We start from the raw sequence: 18518 nt of genomic DNA, 5'->3' as shown, positions 1-18518 counted from the left end.
ACAGTGCTATAGCCCCGCCCCCTTGTGCAACATCCAATAGGATTCCAGTGTTGTAATTCGATAGGAAGTTGTCAACAACTGGTTAGAGAGGAAACCAGTGTCATTTGGACATTCGTTAGTTCGCCGAGCATGTTAAAGTAAAATTTGTTGTTCGGTTTTTAATACAATCAAGCTGTCTTCATCTCAGCAAAATCAACATGGGCGACAAAGTTGTTAAAATCCGTTCGCGTTAGCTCACCGGATGTCTTTCAGTCAGTTAACACTGTCAGAAGTTGGCTGGTTGAAGCTAGCAGCTACGTAGCAAACACAAGTACAGTGAAGGTAGTGTTTATTGTTAGTGCGTGACACCCTGCGGTCTGACCGGAGAGAAACAACCTCGTCTGTTCAGCAGCTGTAAACACCACCTTGTTTTGGTCGAGGGCAGCTGTGAGAGACACTCAACCATGGATCCGTTTGACAACCACAGCACAGGTAGGACAGACAGATGATACGAGCTAACAGCGGCAGGCCATAACAAACAGGACAGTAGCAGCAAGCTGGATGGAAGTGACATTTACCATGCTTAAACGACAGCTACCTTAATATTCCTGAGTGACTGGTTTCTGTTTTTTCCCCTCGGAGGATTCTCACAAGCTAACTTAATCTGTGCATCTGTCTTGTGACGGTCCAGCAGGGAGATGATAAAATGTTCCTGAACAAACTCAAACCCTGCAAGCATAAAGGATGGTTTGTGAAGCTTAAAGTCGAGCTAAAAACGAGCTGTGTTGGGACCTTTTTGAAAGAAACACAGTCAGAGTTGTGTGTTAAAACAAAAACAGGAACACAACAGCTGGTAGTATCTGTGTTGTTTCTTTTGTAAGGAGAGCTGATAAGCTGTCTGTCCTCCTTTTTAAGTGTTTTATATTATTTCAGGTTGTTTCCAAACTATAAGAAGCATTCAACAAACCTACAACTACACTCTTTGTTCTTTGTCGTGACTAAGGGATTTTTTTTAAAGTCACACAATAGCATCTTTTTTTTTTTTTTGACAAGGAAAAGATAAGAAATCATCAGCACATGTTTCATTACCTTTTGTTTTCTATTAAAGATTGTATGTCTGCATACATTTGTTTGACTCTGCGGTAGGGTAAAATGCATGTTTTGAGTAAACAGGAAGGCTGCAGATAATGCCTGTCTGTCGTGTTTCCACACGAGTATGAGGAAAGCAGAGGATGGGTTGGTTGTGCACATTTGAAAGAGGGTTTGTTGTGGTAGTCTCGTGATAACCATCACACCTTCTGCTTCAATCATATGTCATCCTGCTTGTATGAAATACATTTCCCCATCATATCACATGACTATCCCACAGCTGTTAGACATTTATTCTTTATCAACTTGGCTTAGCTTTTATCCGTCTTAGTTTTGATCAAATCGTCCTCTGCACATTTATAGTAACCATCTACTTAGCTATTAGCCTATTAATAGACAGTCATACCAGAGCAATGATTCAAACTCAGCGACAGCCCATACAGTCTTAACAGACACGCTGTGCAGGGAAGAAGAGGAACAGATTCAACTCGTGAATTGCTGCAGTCTTGTCTTCCTTTTGGGAAGCCAGAGGTTACAGCAGACTGCTGTTCAACATGCTCAAGGTTTCTGCCTCTTCAATGCCACTGTTGCTTAATGTCGCTTAGTGCTCATGTTGGCTTAATGTTGGGTCTTTGTAGGTATTATAACAATGAGTACGGTCTTTTATCTGCTCTTCTGTAACGTGTCTTGAGATAACATTTGTTAAGAACTGGCGTTATACAAATAAAGATTGAATGAAGGGTCACCTTTGTTTGGCGTCATTGGCTCTGAATGAACACCGTGTATTAAGATTCTCTGCACTTTCCAATAAGTGTGTCAACAGCTGACACTGATAATGTATTGTCTTTGACTTTAAGAGTATGACTGGAATGTGACACGGACAAGAGACTGTCATTGCAGAACATTTTACTACTTTCATTATTCAATTAGGAAGTTGAACATGCCTCTTATTGTTTCAAGAAATGCTGAATAAAGAATCCTGTGGTCACATGGATTTTTAAAAGGCAAGGGCTGACTCAAAAATGAATGCTTTTATACCCTACAGCAATATCATGTGATTTGGCCAGAGAATTAGTGTTTTTCCTACTTTTGCTGTAAATCAATTTTGAAGGAAATGGACGTTCTCTCTAGTCAGATTTTGTAATACCTTGTGCTCAAAAAGGTCTTCAGGTTGCCTGCACATTCATAAGATATAACAAGGCTTTGTGTTTAAAAATGGCTTGCCACCATACTTTGCGACACGTACAAAAATATCCTCACTTATTTGCCAAAAACAGCACCGTCTCCTCTGTGTCAATCATTTCCAGTCAGTTCTCTGTTTCTCTCTCATGTTTGATGAAGGACGAGGGCCCGAAACATTACATGTGATATTCCGTTTAATTCTACTTCATTGGAGCAGCTTCTGGTGTGCGGACTCAATCCTTTTTCTATCTTTGGATGTGTTTCGTCCAGCGCCCAGTACTTTAACTTTCTTGGATGTTCGTGCCTTTTTGACATTTGTGTTTCTCTCTCTCTCACCTCTCATTTCTCCTTTTGAGAATTTGTCGTCTATTTTCACTTCCTCTTTGTCTTGCAGAGCGAGCCAACCTGCCGAGGAACATGATCGAGAACAGCATGTTTGAAGAAGAGCCTGATGTTGTGGATTTAGCAAAAGACTCCTCTGCCTTTCCGGTATGTGCTTTGAACTTGAAACAAAATGTAGATTTGCATCACTAGGCACAAATGTGCTTTGATTCTCAAGGCTGATAATTGAAAAAGATCAGAGGAGACTTGTAGATCAGTATCTGTTGATTGGAGGTTGGCTGACACTTTTTGTTAGATGATGCTCATCTGCGCTCTTTCAGTTCATTACATCCCATATTACTGTAAATCTATTATAGCTGTAGACAGCTTTAAACAAATTAAACCACAGTATGCATAATGATCACACTGTATGGTTGGTGTGTTGAAAGTATTAATATCCTGTTCTTTAGTGCTACCCTGACCTGTTTACCTCTTCCATCCTCTTTTACAAAGGACATAAGATGTCATAAAACCTCATAAACACGGTCTTATAAAATACATAAAAAATCCCCCGCACACTGAAGGGGACTTTATTGTGAGCCAACAATGTGTTTTGTAGCTTCCTCAGGTTCGCCCTGCATCATCACGTGGGCATACACAGATGTGTCAAATTATTAATTGGATTATTCAGTGTCATAACCTCAAAATGATAGTGTGTATCAAAAAAAAACATGATGTGATTAGTACTTTATACATACTTTTTGGTAATAATAATATAGTACATGCTTTCATTTTCAAAACACATGATATAACAGCGTAACAGGAATAACAAGAATATTACCAATTCATGTAATTTAAACAGAGTGAACATTTGTTCCCTTGGTCACCACTACCTGTATCCTCTCTGCAGTCATCTAATTTTATCAGTCGTCCGTGCATTACTTCTCATTATTGCTGTCCCTGCCCTCACTCTCCTCACTGACCTCGTTATCTGACATCTTGCCCTCTGATAATGAATTGACCTGTGAGGACAATCCAGTTATTAAAATCTACGGGAAACACTACACTGCTTTACTGTAAAAAAATAAATCAGTGGCTAACAAATTCTTTCCCCAGACGTTTCCTGCTCTTGACCCAGATGAGGCAGTGTATGAGCCTCGCAGTTCGCGGCTGCTTGTGCGAGGCCTCGGAGAGAACGACCTGGACGAGGATGAGGAGGACTGCGAGTCTTCGGCACGTCTGCTGGGCATGTCCTTCATGAACCGCAGCTCTGCTCATAGATCCAACTCCTCCCCTTACACCAGACAGGCTCCGCCCAGGTAATGCACCCAAAAGGGGTTATCTAATGCGATCTACATTGTGGGATTTCTTTTTACAAAGCAGTGCTGCAAGAGTATTTATCATATATCATTATATACAGTCTGAAGAAATACACATTTTGAATTTAGATGAATGTATCTCAACATTGTCAGTTTCTAACTAACATGTCATGAAAACTGAAAAGCAGCTATTATTTTTGGAAACGTGTCTCACGATAGTAGAGCTTTATTAAGCCAGTCGGTATAAAGGGAAGTAATTCACGCGTGTACTTCTTTGACAAATATTTACAGGGATCATAAAACATCACATTTTGGTGTTGTAGAACAGCTTGCAACATTTATTGCAACAAGCTGTATTCAAAGTGATTTTGAAAACAGTGTTGTCACAGATGAGAAAAAAGAAGCTATTCCATATGATGCCCACAATTGTTGACATGAAAAATCCTGATTATTTTTGAACACTCAACCATTTTAAAATCCAGTAGAGACACCTCCAAACCTGTAAAAACAGAAACCATAAATGTAGTCACATTATTAGGCAAAATGTGATGCAGATTAAAAAAGGAGTTATGAGCCTATATATGGGTACTTTGGTTAAAATTCTATACTTACATAAACATGTCTGCAATCTTTCACACTGTAAATGTGACTAATGAAATGTTGAACTCTTTGTGGTCTCTCAGGTCATGTCCTCGACCCTCAGCCCGCACCATGGTTGTGTGTGTGTTATTCGTTGTAATAGTCTGCTCCATGACCATGGTACTCTACTTCTTACCTGGATGCACCTTTACCAGGGTAGGAAAAATATAATGATGGATTATAATTTAACTCAGGATGCATACATTGCTGTTGGATGATTTTTTTGTTGTTGTGATATCTCATTTCCTTGGCTGACCCCTAACCGTCCGTCCTACTGCAGACGGGTTGTCGTAAGCCGAACAAGACGTCCCCCATGGAGACCATCTTCCCCCTCTCCACAAATGGTGAACTGTTTCCATGGGTAGAGTACCGGCTGCCTCACAGCATAAGTCCTCTGAGCTATGACCTCACCCTGAACCCCAGCCTCGACAGTATGACCTTCACAGGCAGATCTGTTATCAGCATGTCTGTGCTTCATAACACCAAACGCATTGTCCTGCACAGTGCTAACCTCAACATTACCAAAGCTACCTTCAAGGTGAGACATTGTTTTCACTCTGAGCCGTGCAAAGCCCTCCTGACTACATATAAAAATATTTAGCTTTAGCTAGCAACACGAGAAACATTTAAACATTTTGCTTTAAGTTTTCTGTTACATTTTGAGATAATTGTTCTCTCTTCCAGCTGGGGGATGAAGCAGCCAGAGATGTGACCGTACTGGAGTACAAACCCAGACAGCAGATAGCTGTTAATTTTCCTGAGGAGCTGAAGGCAGGACAGAACTGTGTTCTGACTCTGGACTACTCTGCTAACCTGTCACACACCTACGATGGGTTCTACAACAGCTCATACACTGATAAAGATGGGAAAAAAAGGTACATTTCACTGTTTTGTAGGCACAGTATTTTCTGTATACACAACTGAGCTTGTGACCTTTAGTTCAGTGCACGGCCATGTATTAAGGAAACTGCTGGCTGTTCTTTTCTTTTAGGCAGGATTGATCTAATTTGGTGAGTCTGCATGCTCACGCTCATCTCCTTCTTGTCCTCAGGGTCCTCGCTGCAACCCAGTTTGAGCCGCTGTCTGCTAGGAAAGCCTTTCCCTGCTTTGATGAACCCTCATTCAAAGCCACTTTTCTGATCAAAATCAGCAGAAAACCAGACTACATGACTCTTTCCAATATGCCTAAGGTAATGCAACATTAGTTTTATGGTTACAGTGTGATAACAATTCCTGAAACACCTCGCGCTGGCAGCGTGTCCAGAAAAGAGACTATCACGTGAAAAATCCAAACTGGGAGAGTTTGAGAAGGCTTTTGGAGGCAGTGTTTTTTTAGCAGGAAGAATATTTTCTTCCATGTGTTGCTCTGAATAAAGGAACGGCTGAAGCACATTGGTCAAAGGGATACTCTGGAATTGGGTGATATTTATCTCCCTATCTTTGATGTTGTTGTTGTTTTTGTAGTTGTTTAGCACATCAGTTTATAGGCTGTGACAGCAACAGCAGTTTTTCTGCCCCTCCTCCGATGTGATTAGACGGCTTATTTAAGTGTAGCACTTACCTAAAGTTGAAAATTGTTGACCAGAAAAAGGCCCAAAAGGCGAAGCACTCAGCGCAGAATAGAAGCTCAGTTTCTTTGCAATGCTTCTACTGTTTGTAGTGTATAAACAGCACTCCCATGGCCTCAGGAAAACATTTTGGTGGACACACACAGCCTATTTGTTTAACAGGATTTATCCTTCAAACTTTACAGAGAATTTGATTCACAGTAAGCTCTGGTTGTGTTTGACAGCTAAATTTGAAGTTTTAAACCAAAAAAACGATCATAGACAGGTCCCAGGTTTAATATCAGAGTGAAATAGAGTATCTTTTAATACATTGTAGATTGTTCCTAAGCATACAGAAATATATAGTTAAAATAGAAACCTCAGGTGTGTGTGAAGGTTAGCACTGATGCTCATATTTCTGATATGTCAGTTGTTACTAGCATTAGCCTGGGACAGAGCAAATTTAATGATCTGTGGCAAAAAATGTTGGTAATGACCTAAAGGGAGTTTTGTTTTTGGTATTATATGCACAGCCTATTTAACTGATCTCCAAGTCTTGTCACCTGCAACTGATCGGTAATCTCACACCCAGTTTCAATACAGCAGAAAGTCATGTGACTGTGATACTTGTAAATTTGGGCACAATTAAATGAACAGACCATGTTACAATTCACTTAGCAGACGCTTTTATCCAAAGCGATGTACATCAGAGATTAAGTACAACACTAATCCATTCATACACCGCCACCGAAGCAGCAATGCAGGGTTAAGTGTCTTGCCCAAGGACACATCGGACATGTTGCTCAGCTGGGGATCGAACCCTCGACCTTTCGGTTGAAAGGCGATGACTCTGCCAACTGAGCCACAGCCGTCAACACAGCCTGTGCTACTTTAAACTCGCTGTGTTGTTTTCTGAACAGAAAAAGCGAGAAGATGTCAGTTAGTTAGTAACACGTCTTTATATGCTGTGTGTTTCAGGCTAAAACCACACAACTTCCCAATGGCCTGATGGAAGATGAGTTTGAGAGGACCACTTTCAACATGAGCACCTACCTGGTGGCCTTTATTGTTGGTGACTTCACCTCTATCAGCCAAAATGTCTCAGACACTCTGGTAGGTCTGACACAGATATAACTTATTTTCTGCTTTCGATGAAGGCTACCATATTATATATATATATTATTTTAGCTGTCATTAAGATTCTCTTGTTTCTGATAAATCATCATTTAACATCTGTTTGTGTCTTCTAGGTGTCTGTGTACTCTGTGCCAGAGAAGAAGGAGCACACTGACTATGCTCTGGATGCAGGCGTTAAACTGCTGGAGTTTTACAATAACTTCTGTGAAATAAACTACCCCTTCAAGAAGCTGGGTGAGTACACACAGGAAGTTGCACACTATTTAATTCTCCCTCACCTGTTCTTTCTTGTCATCCCTTTTTTACACACCCGAGTTGCTCAATTTCTCTTTTCCAGACTTGGTTGCTATCCCTGACTTCCTGGCGGGCGCTATGGAGAACTGGGGACTCATCACCTTCAGAGAGACCAGTCTGCTGGTGGGCAAACAGTCCTCTCCTCTGGAAAAACAAGTGGTCGCCTCTGTTATAGCCCATGAGCTCGCTCATCAGGTAGTCTTATTCACCTGTGTGTCTGTGAAAACAGCAGATAGTGAGTATGTGCTGTAGGGAGGTCCTCATCTATCTCTGATGATGTGTTTGCAGTGGTTTGGAAACCTGGTCACTATGAGGTGGTGGAACGACCTGTGGCTTAACGAAGGCTTTGCTACTTACATGCAGTACTATTCACTGCAGACAGTCCTGCCGAATCTGGAAATTGTAAGTTTACTTATCAGGTCTCTAAAAAGATATGTACTTAACAGATGAAGCCGTTTGCCTCAATATGTTCTTTAACAGAGATCCCTGTGTTTGTTGACAGGGTAATTTATTCCTGGCAGTGCGATTCAGAGCCTTGGACAAAGATGCACTAAACTCCTCCCATGCCGTGTCAACAGAAGTTAATTCACCATCACAGGTGGAAGAGATGTTTGACTCGGTCTCATATGAAAAGGTACAACTTTATATATGATAGATGGGTACTTTACATTTATGATTTCCCTGAACTTCTATAGCTGTTTATTAGTAAATAATGTCTCACACTGAAGCCTTATCCACATACACACTCCTAAACATTTCTGGAAAGGCAGGCTGCCCTTGCTTCTAGTAAGTACGATAAGTAACGTTTATTTATATAGCACCTTTCAAGAGCAGACATCACAAAGTGCTTCACAATAAATACTCTCCCTGAGTTGTTTGTTGGATCTCAGGAGGAAGACGTGATGTAAACAGAACAACACAGAAGTGGCTGGCAAGGAATCCGACACTATAATGAAAGTCTTTGCCTTTATATCAATGCTACGTGTAGTTCGACACATTCACAATATCAACCAAAGAGCGGAGAACAAAAACATAAGTAAGCTGTTTCATTAAGTGGACAGAGGTTGCACTGGTCGTGTACATTCAGTCTCTAGTAGTGTGCCAGTCGCAGGATCTAAACGTCAACCTCTTTTCTGCTCGCTCGTGGTTGATTTTCCAGAATATTTTCCTGCCGAGTGCTCTCACCCATCAGCTCACCCTGACTTCATGTGGAACATTTACTAGGGGGCTGGCAGGAAACATTGTTTGGTGAAGCTGGAGTGAACCATTTGGCAGTTTGTGGGAACATGCAGCTCAACCCAAAAGCTTCAGGAAGTTTTCAAGAGTTTAGTGCATGTGTGAAAGCACCTTAAGTTATAACCACGGTCATTGCTCTGCTTCGGTCTGATCACAGTTGCTTTGTGTTCTGCCTTTCAGGGTGCATCTATTCTCCTGATGCTGAACGCTTCACTGCCCGGGGAACACCAGTTCAGAAAGGGTATCATTCAATACCTAAAACAGTTCAGTGGATCAAACGCGGACACTAATGACCTCTGGAACAGCCTTACAGAGGTGAGTGTTTGTGCCTTATTGATTTTTTTTCATACAATGGACAGCAGTAGTTTACCTTTTTGGCTGCATCTTAACTTTCCTCTGCTTACTGTCAAAATTACTTGATCTCACATTGGCATGTTTTTGGTTAGTTTAGTGGTCTTTGGTGATTCACTTGGTGATGACATTATTCCATTTTCAAATAAGGCAATTTATACTTTTGCTAACTCTCCGTAACAAAGGAAGAGCCTAGAATTCCTTACATTAAACAATTATATTATACCATTCTATTATTGATATTATTTTTGCTTCTTTGAATCCTTCTTTATGTAACTTCACACATTCAGAAAACAAATGACATGTCATTGGACTGCACACACTCTGGATTTCTCTCCCTGTCCTCAGGTCGAAGTCTCACCGCAGCATCAGAACGTGTCAGAGATGATGAGATCCTGGACATCGCAGAAAGGCTTCCCATTGGTCACCGTAAGCCGCCAGGGAGATCAGGTGACCCTCACACAGGAGCATTTCCTGCTCACCTCCGACAATGCAACACACACTTCCAGGTGGGTAATATTAAACACACAGACGGACACACTTGTTGAAAGATCGCAGAAACACACCACACTCATGGTTATAAATTTCTCTCTCTGTGTAGCTTGTGGAATATTCCAGTGACATACGTGAATGACAACTGTAGTGCGGCTCCAGAGTGCAGACAGGTGTTCAATCTAATGACCAAGTCAGGTAAAACACAATGTAACACAAACAGAAACATCAAGTCTCAGTCTCTGGTTCTGGGTCAATTGGTACATCTGTGTGTGTTTTTTTCAGGGACTTTTAAGATGGCAGAAAGTGTGAAGTGGCTGAAGATAAACTACAGAAACACAGGCTTCTACATCGTCCACTATGGAGACGAGGGTTGGACTGCTCTTGGAGATGCTTTGTCTGAAAATGTCAATGTTCTTACACCAGAGGACCGTGCCTCGCTTATACACAATATCTTTGCTCTCTCCAGGTAAAGCACGTAACACATTTTTCTTTTTTGGTTAACATTCATTGACAGGATAAACTCAGGTTTAGGAGTACTTGTCCGATTCTTGTATTTTATTCTTTTAACAAGCCTTCACCCCCCTGTCCCATGTTGTGGACAGACTGGGACGTGTGTCCTTCCTTCAGGTCAACAACCTGTTGAGCTACATATCCAATGAAACCGAGACGTCTCCTGTGACAGAAGCCTTGTTGCAGCTCAGCAATATCTACCAACTGCTCTGCAAAAGACAGGAGCACAGTCTGGTGGCCCGCATGAAGGTACATAAACACATGGAATTTGGGTAATGTTAAATTGTTTGACAAACATGAATCAAGCCACATGTCTGCCAAACAAATCCTGATTATTTAAAGTCTTGATAATCCAGTGATAGTAAGAGTAATGGATGTATGAGCATACAAGCTGTTAATATTTAATTTGAATGATGAATAGCACATCTTACACCTAAATATGCGTATTCTGAGTTTTTGCATTAATGAAACACACCACCTACCAAATCTTACTTACATGCAGGGGCCAAAATGAACAACCGCCAAGCACCAAATGTGGGTACATTTTACTTTTGGCAAATCAATTTCACATGACAGGAAAATGTTTAAACCCAACAGTCGTGTATAAAAACCCTGCTGAGTATACAGCGCATTTGATGTAGCTGAGACACACCAACATACAACGCTGCATAAACACACACATCACACACCTGTTTACTATCAGTGGATTCTTACATCACACAGTTGATCCATACTGACCGAGTCTGTAACACATGTGATCAGGTCCAACTTTTGGTTCTGTTAACTTGTCCACACTGACTCTGTTAAACAGCGCTGCGTTATTAACACTGAAGATATAGCGCACGGTAAATGCATGCTCCACTTTCACTTCCAACACTCGCCGCAGCAGCAGTCAGAGATACACACGTCCTATAATGAACAGTCAGCTCATGTGTTCAACACTGTCAAAGGTAAATCAATAGAAAAGCTTGTTTTTGTGGATTAAAGCACATTTATTATGATGTAATGCACGGGTGGTTCTAGGGGGTAGCAGGGGAGTCTGGGAACTACGACCTTTATATATACTGTGTTTTTTAAAACGTTTTTCAATGTCTTGATTTGATAAAATGATCCAATTCATGACTTCAATCTGTGATTTGATTTAACGGAGCATTATAACTTAATAACTAATAAAATATGCTTGGTCAGTGATTTTTTTCCTCTACCTGCTACCTTGGCTGGTGAGTCAAAAAGTGAATTCGGACCCTGCTTACATGTATATTTCTAGGATACATTAAAGTAATAAGTTATCGTTTTTCTTTAACATACATTAAATGCACACAAAAACTTCACATCTTTTAAAAGCAAACTTGAAATTAATCATATTCACAGTTGTTACTGTATCTACACTTATCATGTCTGGTTTAGCCTCTTTTAAAAAGTTTTGATGAGGCTATGTGAGTAACAACTTGTCATAGCATGAAGGCGTTTAGGGTACAAGCTGTATTCTGAAGTCCTTAACCAATCACTCTTTATCTAGGATCATGAAGTGAAAAAGTGAGTTTTGTGTTTGTAATCATAACTCCATGATTGTCTGTTTTTATCTTTTGATAGAACTATATTATGCATCATTTTGGTTCCCTGATGGAGAAACAAACATGGGGAGAGGAGGAGAGTGTATCCAATCAGGAGCTGCGCTCAGCGCTGCTGGAAACAGCATGTCACCTGAAAGAAGGAAACTGCACTCAGCAAGCCAAAGCCCTGTTCAAGAGTTATGTTGAGTCCAACGGGACCTTGCGGTACGTATAGCATCCTAGAAACATTCATTACGTGGGCCACAGTGACAACAGCCTGAGGGGCTCAAACATAGAAGTATCTTTAACAGGGTCGGGGGAATGAAATTAAATTGAATTGACATTAATCTGTTTTATCATTATAGCTGATGAAGTTCAAATACATTTGTTGTTATAGTAACCTGAGTAACGTTGTTATATATTTGTGCAGGATCCCAGGTGATTTGCAGCAAGCTGTGTTCAATGTTGCTGCTCAATCAAATGAAGACTGGGAGACTTTGCGCGACTTGTACACTCATGTCACCTTTGATGCAGAGAAACGAAAAATGCTTCGGGGCCTCGCATCCACTCAAGACGCTTGGCGAATAGTCTGGTAAATGTTTGTTTATACTTCTACTCAGGTAAAGCCAAGCAGATTGTGCAGGAATACAGTTTGCAGTATTTTCAGTGTTGCAGTGTTTTTTCTTTTTCAGTGCCTACTTATATTCCACCAAAAGATGCCCTATGTTAAATAAAAGAAGAATTTTTCTTTTCAGCTGATGTTATATGTTGCCTCATAAAATTCACAAGAACACAAAACACAAATTCTACCATAACTGAGAACCCTTTCTCTTACGACACACTTTGTGCTATTCTCTTCTTGTTTACTGTATTCTGCAAATGCAATGTTTAAAAAAAAAAAATCACAAGGATTACAGCTGAGAGCTTTACTTTAAATTGTAGATGTCTGAGACTCGATAGAAACGTTATTATCTGAGTTATAATTCAAATCTGTATTTGTGTATTTGAGTCTCCTGCTGTACGTAGGTGAGGAAAGTGTGGGTGTGTAGAAACATTTTTTGTGTAAACAGAAAAACTGATCTCACTTTCTGCAGGATTCTTCATGCTGGTCTGAAGGGGGACATCATCCAGACCCAGGAGCTTCCTTTGGTCATCAGCACTGTGTGTAGCGGATTCACTGGCTACTTATTCGTCTGGGATTTTATACAAGAGAACTGGGACAGCCTCATAGAGAAGTAAGCCTCTTGTCAGTTTCAGACATGTTATCACTGACACTCCATTTTAAGATCGTTTTACCTACAGTACGGGTCAGTAATGTTTCAACATTGGAAAGATTTTGTTTCTTTAATCATGTTTTATCATTGGACCAGGATAGAGACATTTAGCTTTACGAGAGTACTAGCTCGATGCCGTCTCTTAATTCTTCTCCACTTTTTTTCCTACAATGTTCCACGTGAAATAGTATCATAGCCGTGTGTGATATGGAACGTGTGTTATTTCTATGGTTAGTTGTATAACGCTCGATTGATCTGTCAGCTTCTAGAGTCTCCACCCCTCTAACAAAGAGTATTCTTTTCTTTCTACACCTCGCAGGTGTCAGACCACGATTTATTTATTTTTTCCCGCCTAGGACTGAATTGCAATCAGTTTGATTCTGTAGCATTGACAACAAAATCATATCAGATAATAGTTATAAAACCTAAGTGTTTTATTAATCTACATATACATTATATACACATACTTGTATAAATGTTATTCTTGTGGAAAAAAATACAATTCAATAAACGTATGAATAAAAAAGATGATTTCACTTGGAGATGAATTCATGAATAAACATCTTTGTGTCTCTTCTCGAGGTTCCCTGTGGGCTCATTTGCAATCCAATCAATCATCAAATCTGCCACCTCCCAGTTCTCCACGCAGGCACACCTTGATCAGGTTTGTATTTCAAAAAGTTTAATAATACTTAAGTGTATCTTCGGGCTGTGCAGGTACTGATAGAGATGAACTGAAGTGTGTTTATTTGAGGGCTAACTTGACTATTGTGGGTGTGATTGTGTTTTGCAGGTAAAGAGTTTCTTCTCCGGGCTAAACGAGCGTGGCTCTCAGATGAGGAGCGTGCAGGAAGCTTTGGAAACCATCAGGTTAAACCAGCGCTGGATGGACAAGAACCTGGTTACACTCCAAAACTGGCTGTAAAAAGAGTTGCCCCATCAAGACTACCCAGCCGGGGTATGAGGGAAGTCAACAGCAGTGTTTGCACTATCGTAGGAGTGTGTCTCTTAGCTTTTTTTTTTATCCAGGCTGGAGTAGTATTGACTATCAGACGTCACGCTCCACCTGAGTGGACAAGATTTTTTTTGTTTTGGTCCTGTAAATTGTGTTTCCTAGCTCAGGGTGGTGCTGATTGTGTATCCGACAGGCCATTCGATACACACAGACACACTCCTTACAATTCATGCTGTCGACCAAAAGTCAACTCTGCAGGTCTCATCTGAACCTCTTGTCTGAGCAGACAATCATGTTCCATCCACACTCCTCTCCTTCAGCCTGCTGTCAGGCACTACGTCTCCATAAGTTGTTGTGTAAAGGCCACTTTATAAATTCAACTTTGAAAAAACTCAATTTAAATGTCCATGACTGTTCTGCCAGCCGGTTCCTGGACTTTCTCTCAGCCATCAGACTTATGTAAAACAAGTGGCAGAAATTCCTCAGCCATGAGAGGTTTGGGTACTTGAGTGAAAGGATTATTATGATGAATCCCTTTTTACTTAAAATCTGTGGAAACAATAGCTAGCTGCAATTATCAACTCCAGTTACTCATGCAGCCTGAAGTATTTATTACAATAGTCATGGTTGAAAGCTTTGATTAAAACGAGGTTTTCGCACATCCAACCATCTCGTGAAGTAGATGAGTAGGACAGAAATCTAGGGCAATGAAAAGGAAGCTCCTGCACACTGCTAATCATATTTTTATTTTTATTTTTTTAAACCACAACGTTTCGGTCCCTCTGAAGCTTTTTCCAAGTTTGTCCTCAAACAGTTTCCCCACCATGACCTTAAGTAGACAATGTTCCACCAATGTTCTACTTTGACGTGTCTCTCTGGATCTATACATACATCGTTAAATCAATCAATGAGACTCTTAGACATAAACTCCAGTACACTGCCCCTCTGTTGACAATAAGGTCAATGTTACCACCTCTCTCTGGCAGTGTTGCCTTTTCTATGCCCTGGATCCTGAATGATGAGATGTCCTAACACAGTCCAAAACACTTCACGCATACAGCCAGACACCCACTCACCAAATGACCAACTCTGATGTGAATAAAAACACAAACAGTCAGACAAACAGAATTACACCAAGTATGTTTAGTCAAAGTTAAACTGAACTATTTAACAAAGCCAAAACTCACCAACTTGTAAAATCTGGACTTACAAACTTAACCAAATGTGCAGAAAATGAAGCAGATGTAGAAAGCTAAAGAAACATTTCACAACAAACTTACATACAGTACTGTATGTGTTAAATATGATGTGCAACAGGAACAAAACAGCCAAACAAGCCCCCAGATCCTGGTGGGGAAATTGTTAAAGTACACACTTGACAAAGCTTCTGAGGTGATGCTGACCAAGAGTAGTGTGCAGGATTTTTTATTTTCAATGGTTGAAAGCTGAAAAACAAACCTTGTTTTTGGCATTGATTGTACTGAAAAGCCTTCCCACTGTGTACAGTAGATGGCATACTGCACAGCAGTGCTGGTTTGAATAAACCAATGTGTCTTAGGAGAGAGCAGGCAGTGCACACTGGAGCCAAATGTTCATTTGTCATTTTCTCGATGTCTCTTCCTGGCTAGACCTGCTTTAGCTCTTATCTGCAAGTTTGAATTAGTCAACTTTTTTTTCACCATACATACTCAGTCTTTCACTTGTTGTGCTTGTAAACTTGCAATTATAATGTAAATATGCTCAACCTTACAACTTTTACCCTGCGTTTTTGAATGTGTTTTAAATATCTTTTAAAATCAAACGATTTTAAAATGGTGTTTTGTATATAGAGTGTAAATGGGAGATGTAAACATAGACTGAAACATTAGTCTTGGTCAAATATTTGAGCTGTATTTCTTGTTTAATACCCCTCAGGGGGGTGATTTGCTGATGAATGTTTGTGTTTTAAGGGCTAATGTGCATAATGAAGATACAAATGGTATAAAAGAAGATCTATATTGGACATTGCTTATCTGTCCTCATAGCTTTTCTTCATCAGCCAAATAAAAATACAGAAAGTACAAAGTTACTCCATTTGTAAACTGGCTGAGAATAATGAGTAAGTTATTCAGTGTTGAAATATGTTCACCAGCTAATGTTCCAAGATTTTATTTAAACACATTTGAACTCTCACTTTAAGCGTCATCTCAAGTGCTACTTCAGTTATTTTCTATTGTTATATCACCTGGAGGAGTGCAAGAAGATGTAACAGTTCTTAAATGATTTTCTGAAGCCTCTCTGTCTAGTCAGAGTTCCAATCCGAGTGATATCTCTGACTTGGTCGTGTGGTCCCCAGAACTAATTGGGGTAACTCATGGGATTGTCACTGCAATGGCGGCTCTCACTGGCAGGTCACAGTGATTGCAAGAAGGGATGGGATCCAAGAAGGGACTTGAAAGACAGGGAAAAGAGACATGATGTTTGTATTAAGGCTATAGCCTGCTACAGGGAGAAAAGAAAAGTGTGTCAGAACTGACTTTTAAGGATGTGATTGCAGTTTAGATCTGTGACAGTATTGCCTTGTACCAGCCCACCAAAGTTTCACATACAGCGTATAATGTGTTTAACTGGTGATTGCTTTGAATACATATCCTTTACGGTCATGTCCTGGTTTATTGTGGATCATTACAGTGTCGAGGTGAGTCATCTGTGTGTCATCTGTCCAGCTTCCAGCAACCACATTATTGTCTCCTCTCCATTGAGGCTCTGGGACTTTGAGTGTTCTTCATATTTTGGTTAGATAATAACTGCTTCATGTGAGGTCAGTTTGTGATGTCATTTAGGTACAGGGTCCAGTCTGAGGGCGGTCTGATGTCAGAATTGTTGTATAGTACCACGTGTGCAGTGAACCTCAGATTTTCTGTGTTTGCACTGGGATGAAATGCTTTATGTGAACAAAATAAAAGTAAAAGTTGTTTTCTGAAGATTTTGAGTTAGCGTGTATCATTTTTTTTCTTCATTAAAAATCATTTGGGTTGGTAGTCAGTGAGCCTGGCAAATATTTATTTTAGTTTGACATTATTTATTTTAGCAATTCAATCAATGAATCAAACTTAAAGGCTATCACTTAAAAAAAAAATCAAGCTTACAGATTTGTTTTAATCCTCCTGATCAAGCTTTGAGCTTTATTATAGTCTAAGTTGTTACTTATAATAATAATAATAATAATAATAATATAATAATTATGGGGAATATGCTGCAATACCTGTAAAACCCCTCAATCTCCAACATGTTTGAAGATACTCTTTGGCATTAACAGTAAAATAAGTCATGCAGGATGCTACCCACTTTTACCAGGAGGGGTCCTTTTAGCTCTTCTGGAAACCTGCACTCTGGCTCTCTTCGATGGTTTTACAGTTACAGTTATATAGTTATACAATTATAACAGATATATTAACCACGAGTATATAAGGATATCATTCATTTGAAGGGTCAACTTGAACACTGAAGGTGTTTGGGTAGATGCTCATTTATAAGGACTTGAAACCATTTTTAAATCCATCACTGCAAGAGAAGTCTGTAGAAGGAAATAGATCGTTGTGTCTGATTATTAAAGATATCTGCATGTTAAACAACATTGTGAAGTTTTATCCTGCTCACTGTGGCAAACATTTCCCTCCTTGTTCTTGTTTCAAGTGTGTTTTAGAAAACGTGTTTTGGGCCTTGAGGACTTGTTTGGCAGAATGCCACACAGCTGGAAGACATCACAGTGCCAGTCATTTTCACCCTCATACTTTCTTTTTTTGCCATAAACTGACGTACACAGACAATTGAGAGCGTTATATTCAAATAAAAGAAGAAATACAACCTCAGTAATTATAGAAACGGCTGCATTGAGGCCTGACTCAGGCCAGGCCAAACTCATTATTTGAGCAAGACAGATTTCACTGATTAGTTTACATACCTAGCCCATAAATATTAATCTTTGGCTCAATTGTGTCACAGGCCCTGTTGAAACTGAACCATTTGAACTATGCAGGTGTAGAGGTCATGGCTGACATTATCAGCAGAGCTGGTCATGACCTGCCTAAGACACTCCTGATTAGACTCCAGATTAGATGCCTTAACAACTTGGTCGGAGTGTGCAGCTGGGATGGAGATTGTACGTCGGTTTAGCTGTTGTCTCAGAAGCTCCAAGAGGATCCAACAGGAAAAAATATTAAAGAGCCTTTTGATACGTCGATTTCCAATACAGATTAACCGGATGGCCATCTCGATGAATCCAAACTAAGGAATTGGCGTTCAAAATTGAAGAGCAAAGACTTTGGAGAAGAAAGTTCAAAAGCCTTGCTTGAGCCAGAAAGAATTGATGTTCCAAAAATTGTGCGTGAAAAAGAAAGTTCGGCAGCGACTCGTCTCTACGGCACAAACTTAAAAGAAGGGATTTGGACCGAAGTCCGAAGAGAAGAGAGCAAGAGCTGAAGCTCTAAACTTCAAGAAACCAAAACTAAGAACCAAAGATCTGAGCTCAGTGTGAGCTCTTATCACCTGGATGGGAGGAGGGGGGTCTGCAGGCAAAGAGGGGTGCCGCCCACGGGTGACTCCCATTCTGACCGGAGGACAATTGTTTAAACTAAACCGAGTTTACTCAATAAGAT

General features: G+C 40.2%; 1 protein-coding gene across 1 annotated transcript; it reads left to right on the top strand.

The window, feature by feature from the left end:
* The first annotated feature begins 88 nt into the window (after positions 1-88).
* On the top strand, positions 89-16844 carry lnpep (leucyl/cystinyl aminopeptidase). The gene is made up of 22 exons (XM_061038043.1): positions 89-471; positions 2645-2739; positions 3688-3890; positions 4574-4685; positions 4810-5067; positions 5214-5404; positions 5581-5719; positions 7055-7189; positions 7327-7447; positions 7551-7702; positions 7796-7909; positions 8010-8141; positions 8924-9058; positions 9443-9603; positions 9696-9784; positions 9872-10055; positions 10192-10348; positions 11693-11877; positions 12083-12244; positions 12747-12887; positions 13509-13590; positions 13720-16844. The coding sequence occupies exons 1-22, from the start codon at positions 444-446 to the stop codon at positions 13849-13851; spliced, it is 3108 nt and encodes a 1035-aa protein (XP_060894026.1). The 5' UTR covers positions 89-443; the 3' UTR covers positions 13852-16844.
* The last annotated feature ends 1674 nt before the right edge of the window (positions 16845-18518 follow it).

Source organism: Labrus mixtus, chromosome 5, assembly GCF_963584025.1.
Source record: "Labrus mixtus chromosome 5, fLabMix1.1, whole genome shotgun sequence".
In the NCBI taxonomy this organism is placed as follows: Eukaryota; Metazoa; Chordata; class Actinopteri; order Labriformes; family Labridae; genus Labrus; species Labrus mixtus.
This window is presented reverse-complemented; position numbering and strand designations above follow the sequence as displayed.